Here is a 9,547-nt window from a genome sequence, read left to right as displayed (position 1 = left end):
CCCCCATTCCCATTTGAAAAAATTTAGGGGATAGCACCCCCACTTAGGGGGTTGAAGATTTTGGTATGCTTTTTGAGCCAAAAGTTGTCCCCCTCAGAAACAAATTTGACCTGTTTTTGGATTTTGCCGAAAAGTTCTTTACTACCCTGTAATACCTTGCGGTAAGTTTTCGATGGGCTACCCTGTATATACCTTGTTGCGTAACTATGAGGAAATATTACATGATCGTTTTTACATTGAAATAAGCACAGTTAAAGACAACTAACATTCATTATTTACCTGAGTGTGTACTAAAGTTAGGATTAACAGTAACTAATTAATTAAGTATTTAAAATGGGTGGTTAATAACAAAGATAAGTAATATATTTCTCATTTTGAACATCTCAATGAAATAACCTTTAGGCAACGACAATGCCAGATCAAATCAATGACCCGATTAGTTATGTTATTGAAACAGTCTTACTGTCCGTATCGTCAATACAAACAGTAATAGTTATATTTCACATTATTGCTTTAACATGTTAACGCGGAGCAGAAAAAATTTTAGTCAAATACATTGTTACTACAGATCTGAAGGTTAATTGAAATATTTATTTCTTCAAAATATATGCTAGCGTTGTTCCAAAGTTCGTAAATTATGTATCCAATTTTCTAATTTGTGTGAAATATCGGTTCAAGCATTTATATACAGGTGCTTGTATTCTTCCGAAATTCTGTTATGTTGTTAATTAAATAGATATAATTTCTTACTAAGTACAATAATTGTAATTAATTATCAATGCTTGAACTAGCAATAAATAGAAATCTTTCTTATTATAAACAGTGGCTGCTGGTTATTGGAACAAATTTTGTTGTTTTTATTCACAGAGAATTCAGATCATCATAAATACATATCCTTTCATGAGGACTGGGAAATTAATTGGTAGTGGGAAATAAAATATTTATATCAGTACTGCGGGTGGTACAGCTAATTTACTATGTTATAATCAATATTCAATATGACCCAGTTTTGATAGATTGTCTTTGGTTTTGCGGTGCCTACATTTTTCACATTTCATTAAAGCGTAACGGACGGTGTTAATTACATTTGTGTCCTTGACCAATTTAAGGAATCAATTGTATCGTTGACACTTTGTTGGTCCTTATAGAGTTTAAGTAATTCAGAGCACCATAAGACAGGGCGGCTGGGTCAGAATTATTGAAATATATACACAATACCTACACAATATTGATATTATTGTTTGTATTTTTTATTTTAAAATTTCTATGCCAAACCTAGTAAAAGGTTTTTTTATTTTCAATCGATCTCTGGTGGAACCTAATTAGTAGAGTTCGGGGTTTTCGTCGACTAGTCATAGGCGTGTTCGTCGTAAACAAATAAATAAAAGGTAGATATAAATAAAAATAAATATAATTTGCGTACTTTATCAGCGAAAGGTCGTTTTTTACCCCTTGTCGCGTTCGACATTATTAGAATATTAAAACACGTATACACAAAGCAAATGTGGAGCCTACAACTGCCGTTATTACCGGTTTCGTACGTGACGCTGTAGCGAAAGGCCGACGCGACGGCTATGATCATCCGACCGAGTCCCGAACTCTACTAATTACTAATTTGTTGTACCTAGGGCATGATTATGAACAAACGTTTTTCTTTTCTTGAGTAATATTTATCTGATATTTTAAATATGAAACCCTCTACTGTAAAAACTAATTTCTAATGTTTTAACTATCTCCTTTTTCTATTTCTTCATATTTTCCATAAGGATGTTTTTTACTTAGAGGAAACAGTAGGTATATTTTCCATGACTGAATAACTTAGGTGGTGCAATTATTCCTTTTAAATAGACTAAACTTCTATACTTTGCGGTCGAAATTATAGAGAGAGGGATGAAACATGCGGAGATCGATAATCCATAGGCGTATCTTTCTAAAAACAACAAGATGTAGAAAATATGGAAAAAAGATGACAAAACATAACATCTATTATTTTTATGAGCAACAGACAGGTTTGCTACAACTTGGTCCATTTTAATTATTGCTACGTTTTAAAACGTCCCGGTTATATTTTTTTTAATTTATAAGTATAATATATATTTAATTAAACCCCTCGCCTACGCTTATGCTATGGCTAAATCAAGTACTACATACATCCGTCTACACCCACTAAAAAAACATTTCCCTATCCCCTACTAAGTGCAATAGACAGAGATAGAATATAGATCGACGTTCAGTGTAACTTAGTCTATAGACGATTATAGATCCTATCGATGTGCATAGAGAGCGGCACATCATTTAATACAAGACAAATAATATTAAACCATTATAAAAATCATTTTATATTTATACGCTTTATGGTAATAGTGTTTTTATATTATGTCTGAGTCACTCCCTATAATTTCTACTGTGAGGTATATATAACCCTAAACTTCTAGTTTATAAATACATACCTGAATTACTCAATAACAGAAGAGCGTGGCCAGCGTGATTATTTATATTTTTGTCTATAATTAGCCGAAAATTGGCTGAATGCTTAGTAGCTTATATCTTACCTTCCTTATTAATTGCATACTCAACTCTATTCTGTATCACACAAGACGAATGTGTGTTATTCCAGTAGGAATTTTTAGTACCTTCTTAATTCAGCAGAAGAAGTGAACAACGATCAACAATCAAAGTAAACAGAAACATTAAAATAGATAAAAATCTATAACTACATTCATTATTTCTCGCAATGGTTTTATAAAACGAAAACAGATATTTTGCCTCTGATAAACTTTACAAATTATTTTCGGTTATTATCAGTCATCAGATATGAATCATAATGATAAGATATAATAGCAAAATTAAAAGAGATTCGTTTGTTACCGTGCTGCCTACTAGACAGATTCAACTTAAAGTGAGTACAAATTACAGTTTACAAAGTATATAATCCCTAGCGGTAAAAGATCAAGTAACTCCAATACGACTATAATTTTTTTTAAATATGTATTTTAATATCAGCTTTCGTGTAAATTTATAAAAATTTCATAAAAATCCTATCAAATGAAGTCAAACAATGTTCTTTAATACTAAAAATATAAGTATACAAAATATATCTAACTTTATAGACAAAATTATTAACTGATATTGCAGTCAACTACTTTATGGGTTACATGGCCCACGTTGCATTGAATTATACCAACAGTATCTTGTAAGCAGAGAACACGTAGCAGACATATTGAAATTATTAAGTAATGTAATGTTTCGCAAAAATATTTTATATTCTCGTTGTTCTAATATAGCTTTACAATTAGACAAAGACCAACACGCAAGTCAGGATAGAGAAAATCACAACCATTTCTGCATTTTACTTTAGGATTGCTGTGTTGCTAAATAAAAGGAGGACAGTGGTATGAGATTTTAGTTGAGTTTCATCTTAATAAATGGCATCTGGCACGCTGCATATGTCCGTCAAATTCGCTTTACTTTCACATTTTTTTAAATTACTAGTTAAATAATAATTGCTTGCAAAATTAAAGAAATACAAGTCAAGTTTTTTGACACATTATTTATTTTTTTATGGTAATAACTAGAACACTCCATTGTAAATGAATTATTTTATTGGTATCACTTTCTTCTTAGGAAAAATGACGATTGACCTCTACTACAGTCCAAGTGGATCCTCCTGTAGGATAGTCCTTTTAGCAGCTAAGTCTCTTGATGTAGAATTAAACTTGATACCTGTAGATATCATGAATCCAGAAAGTTTTACCCCAGAATTTATTAAAGTAAGTAATTATTATAATTACTAAATTTGGACAAAAAAATCTGTATGAAATGATTCTATATTTTTAAATTCTTATAAAAATTAAATTACTTTTAAGCTAAACCCGCAACATTGTGTACCAACACTCAATGACAGTGGTTTCGTAATTTGGGAGAGCAAGGCTATTATAACGTATTTGCAAAACCAGTATGGAAAAAACGATGACCTGTACCCAAAGGATCCGAAAAAACGAGCAACTGTTGACCAGAGGCTGTTTTTTGACACCGATTTATATGCACGTTTTCATGAAGTTTATGTAAGTATTCTGAACCATGATACAAATAATACAGGATATGATATTCCTGTGATTGCTGAACCAAAATTGGTTCGCTTGGCGCATGACGTCAGCTGGAGAGTGAATTTAGTTGGCGAATTAACGAAACCGAATGTCACAGGCATGGAGACTACACAGTCACAGGAACAAGCGGATCACGTGCATATATCTACAAACTAACGTGTACACTCCACTGCATCTCCAACTGATGTTATAACATGGCTGCGGTTATGCGCACTCTCATATTTTCTAGTCTTTGTAACATGATTCTGAACTGAGAGATGGTCTTAATTACCAAACAACGACAAACCTTAATAAAATTTGAAAATACTACGCCTTTTCTAAAATATCTATGAAGATATTCCTTATAGGATGATGAGTTGAAATTCTAAAAATTCAACACCATTTCATTTTATTCGAAAAACCTAATTAATTACCACGTTACCAAGCACTTCATTACACTTAATGTTGCTCTAGAACTACTCACTTTATAATATAAGTTATTTTTTTTTCCGAGAAAGTAACACAGGTCAACAAGGGTCAAGAAGCAGACACACTAATATGCATTCTCGAAGGATTTTGGTACGCTGAATCCGAATCTGGCCGCAGAATTGCTCTATCACGTCAGGTTTTTGAGATATCCTAAACTAAAAGTGCAAAAAACACTGTTTTTCTTCATATTTGAGGTTATGTAGAAATGCCATCTATTCTTTTTCAAAGAAAAATACATATAATTTAAAAGTACAAGGCTCCCCCTTTCGAATGCCGTTGAGTTTGCTCAAATATCTTTTTTTTTCGTTGAGATATCACATGTTGAAATTTCTAAGTTTATCAGTTTCTTAATATGCGAAAATCTACTAAGGATCCCTTAGACGTCAAACAGTTGATTGCAGTTCAGAAACTTCATACTCAGAAACCTTCAATACATACGAACTCAAACTCACAAACTCCAAATCCACAAACTCACAAACCCCAAGCCCACAATCACTAAACCAATAAACCCCAATCCCACAAAACCCGGACCTACAAACTCCAAGTTTACAAACCCCAGGCCCACCAACTCCAAACCCACAAACCGTATGGGTATGAAGTTTCTGAATTGCAATCGACTGCTTGATTTCTAAGGGATTAAGAATATTAAGAAACTGAGAAACTTAAAAATTTCAAACTCAACGGCATTCGAAGGAAGAAGCCTTATACTTTTAGATTCAATGTATTAGTTTTTTGAAAAAGAATAGATGGCACTACTACATAACCTCAAATATGACGAAAAACAGTGTTTTTTGCACTTTTAGGTTGGATACAACATGTAACATATCGACACCTTACTATTTTAGACATGTGTATAAATATTACATTTCTAGCAAATAAATCCTATGAACTTTTTTGAGAAAGGAGGAGTTTTAGAGTTATTTTACAATCTGTGAAGTATTTGGTAACAGTAAAAAAGTAATAAAACGGAAATGATCCTTACGATAAAGTGAAACATATATTTTTCTTAGAAATAAAAGCAGTAGTCGGTTTTCGGTCTTCCACCACTGGTATACATATTCAGTGTCTACTTACCTTTAGCTAGATAATCAGGCTCAAGTTAGATCATCATGGATAAAACGTATTCAGAGATATTTTAGAAGATGTTAAGGGTTTTCTAATTTCAACACAACATAATCTATTATCTGTTTATAATGCTTTTTGACATAAAATCACTGAAATCACTCAAAGAATGAGCACTTGAAAATTTGATGACGTAATCGCCTTTGGTTATTTGCCTGAGTTTTATGGGGAGAGATCTAACATGATTGAACGTGCCCCTCTCTAGAAATATTTTAAGTGCTACTCAGTTAGGGTAAATCCGAGAGAGATGTCGCGTCAGGTGAAACATCCCAGTATCTATAACATTTCCCTTGGTCAACAGATGACGCTCTTAGTAGTATAAGAGGTAAATATTGGTGCCTATTTCACTAGTAAATTGTAATATCTGCATTTAGTGCCAACGTTAGTTAGTTTTTTGGACTTTTTTATCATTGATAGTACGTTTTAAACGGGAAATAAGTATTTTTATATGGTTTAATTTATAGGAAGTGGTAAGTAATGTGTCAGTTTTTCGCATGTCATTAAATTAGACAATTATTCTATCTTATCTTATCTTTTCTGCATTATGTTAAGTTAGATCTATGTGCCAAGTCTTACTGCAAAGGTACGCGGCTTCTGTCCCAACAAAAAGTAGAGTTGCCGCATTTTAAATCGGGACAGATGCCTCATCTATACATTGCTTATGTATTATAGCACAGAAATATCAAAGATCCGTAAATGCAACACCAAGGCCGACTTGGACAGAAGCTATACAAAAAGTAGAAGCTGGTGAAATTAGTAAAAGAGAGGTTTACACGCCTTATAATGTACCACCTCGAAAGTTAGTGAGAAGAATGAAACCTGGTAAAATGGAGAAAGGAAGTCTTGGACCTGAAGGTATTTTATTGCTGTTAATATTACTACTACAATGATTTACAATATTTTTTACTATTTTTACAGGTGTATTAGTTAAAGCAAATGAGAAGAGATTAGTTGCACATATCCAACGTTTGTCGGCAGCAGGCTTCGCTCCAGATAGAAGTACCGTCAGAAAGCTCGCTTGTAAATTTGCTGAAAAGCTGAAAATAAAGCACAATTTTTTCTAGAGTGAACGACATGGCTGGCTTTGCATGGCTGCAATGTTTTTGGATATCAATCACGAAATTTCCATTAGACAAAAGTTTTTTGTTATCTAGAACTCGTTCCATGAACAGACAAGATGTGGCACAATTTTTTAACTTGCTGGATAAAATTATGATTGAACATGATTTATTAGAAAAACCTTATGAACAAAAAATCTTCATTTATCAACTCAGAACTATTTTTACAATGGTTGAAGGAACAGTTCATTCCACATAAACCAGTTGGAAAGTGTTTGCTGATACTGGATGGTCATACATCTCACAGATAGATATTGAAATGCTTCAGGTGGCTGATGATAACAATATTATTTTGTTGTGTTTGCACATTCATTGTACACAAGCACTTCAACCGGTGGACAAAAGTTTTTTTCAGCCGCTAAAAGTATATTTCAGTCAGGAAGCTCATTTGTGGATGAAACATCACACTAACCGAAATTTTACCAGATATCAAGCTGGCGAAATAATAGGTAAAGCTGGGATAAGAGTAGCTAGCATTGAAAATGGTTTTAAAGCAGCGGGTATATTTCCTATACCCAAATACATGAAAAGAGTAAAGAAGAGACGCCGTTTTATACAGTTAAATAAAATTGATTGTTATTATTTTCTTATTTGAAAATGAATGTTTATTTTTATATATTTAATTTAAGAGTAATGTAACTGTTTATTACTGAAAAATGTTTAATAATTACGAAAAATATGATTTTTTTTCAAAATATGCGGCAACTCTCCCGTATTTACCATAGTATTTTTTATTGTCATAGTTGGCATCACTAACCGATTGGTTGCTAGTAGTATTTTTTATTACGCTACACATAATTTTTTATTGAAATGGTTAGTTTCAGTATTCAGATATGTATATAAATGCATACTAATACGGGTTAAATATTTTCCCACCACTATTGTCACTGACAACATTTTTAACAATGAAAAGTAATTTTAGACAAAAATAATAATTTCAATAGTGTCTGTGAACTTGACGTCACTTTGAATCACTCTGGATCTTTGTGTAAATCGTGTTTATATTTTTTAGACTCCTAAAACTTTCGCTGGTTTACCACCCGACCCAGAAGCACTTGCTAATGCCAACAAAGCTTTGGATTTCCTAGATGAATTTTTGGTGAAATCCGAATACGTCGCAGGCGACAGTCTTACGTTGGCTGACTTGTCGTTAGTTGTCCAAATTTCCAATTTAGAACTACTTGGACACGATATGTCACCCTATAAGTATATTAATAGATGGTACGCAAAAGTCAAAGCGATTGCTCCGGGTTACAAAGAAGCTAATGAAGACAATTTGGTATACGTTAAACAGTTAATGGGTCATTTTGCGCAGGCCGATGAGTAAACATGCAATAAATAATTTGTTTTATCTCTAATACAATAAAATAACAACAATTGTTAGCATTTGGTAAGGTACAGTTTTTGATTTTTTTTTTTAATAAAATTGAATTATTGAGAAGCTTGGATTGTATGCGACTTTCATTTAGAAATTTAGATCCTATAATTTTTTAACACAACCTCATCCATTACATACATATTTCTTCATTCTCAAAATACCATTAAATTACAGAGAACATCGTATTTATCTCAATAATACAAAAATATGTACATATTCAAATTGAACATCATGTATGATGGTATTCTATTCTCGTTGAATTTAAAGTCTAAGTCTCCTAGTATACTCACCCAAATATTCAATTTCCTCGGATGCTGCGTATAAATTTTATAAAAAATGCGTGCATTTTCATCACTCCAGTAGCGACAATTATGGCGGTTGAGTCGATCAGTTGCATCGTACATTTATCGGAAAACAGATTAAAACAGATTGAGTACAAGGAAATTGGATTCCTTTGAGCATGATCACTCATTTCTTTACAGAACTGCAAGTTGCGATCAGGATCGTCTTCATTAATTTGCTTGTACCAAATTAATTTTGTATGGGTGATACTTATGAATTATTAAGATTTGGCAGAAACTAGGTACAGAAATTCCTGAAGTTAAAATTGTTGATGAATGTCGTCAGATAACGCCTGAAAGTCTTCGAAATGTTCGTTCAGAAGTAGAGCAAATATTTTATTATTGTATGGCAGCGGAGGGAAAACAATTTGAATATTTAATAAAATAACATTCTTTCATTCATTGATGTTTTGTCTTATTCTTTAAGTGATATTGTCTAATCTAAACCAAAAGTTAGAAAGTATGTCGTCGTCAGCAGAATTGAAAACTCAACATAGGGTATCATTTACATTTTCAGGGTATTTTACACCCCTGCTTAGGGGGTACCTTCCAAGGCACTAAAACTCACGCCATCATGTGTCCCCCTTGAAAAGAAAATCGATGTCTCACCTATGGAAATATTATATTGAAAATATAGTGTTATACTACTGACTCATTTCCAATTATACTTTTACTTTAAACTTAAATTTTAATAATTTTTTTGACGCAATAATTTGAGTAGTACGAATGTAATTTCGAATAGAGAGAACTTTTTGTTCACAAATACAATTCCAGCTTCATAAGTCTTTTAGTACAAAATTTAAAATTTTCGTAAAATTGAAAATTAAAAAAACTATAATTTGTGAGACTGAAATTTTGTAGTAGTATATAAAAGATAATAACATATACATAATTATCATGGCTCAATATTTTTATCAAGCAAATTACTAAAACTGCTGAAAACCTATGGAATAAGTACTTCATTAAGTAGTATAGATATTTGTTACTTAACAGTTGTTTTGTGAATAAACTGGA

General features: G+C 32.2%; 1 protein-coding gene across 1 annotated transcript; it reads left to right on the top strand.

The window, feature by feature from the left end:
- The first annotated feature begins 2,813 nt into the window (after positions 1–2,813).
- Positions 2,814–8,219, top strand: LOC108918022 (glutathione S-transferase 1-1). Its single transcript, XM_023455490.1, has 4 exons — positions 2,814–2,899; positions 3,625–3,770; positions 3,867–4,064; positions 7,827–8,219. The coding sequence occupies exons 2-4, from the start codon at positions 3,630–3,632 to the stop codon at positions 8,139–8,141; spliced, it is 654 nt and encodes a 217-aa protein (XP_023311258.1). The 5' UTR covers positions 2,814–2,899; positions 3,625–3,629; the 3' UTR covers positions 8,142–8,219.
- The last annotated feature ends 1,328 nt before the right edge of the window (positions 8,220–9,547 follow it).

This window comes from Anoplophora glabripennis, unplaced genomic scaffold (genome assembly GCF_000390285.2).
Source record: "Anoplophora glabripennis isolate ALB-LARVAE unplaced genomic scaffold, Agla_2.0 scaffold67, whole genome shotgun sequence".
NCBI lineage: Eukaryota > Metazoa > Arthropoda > Insecta > Coleoptera > Cerambycidae > Anoplophora > Anoplophora glabripennis.
This window is presented reverse-complemented; position numbering and strand designations above follow the sequence as displayed.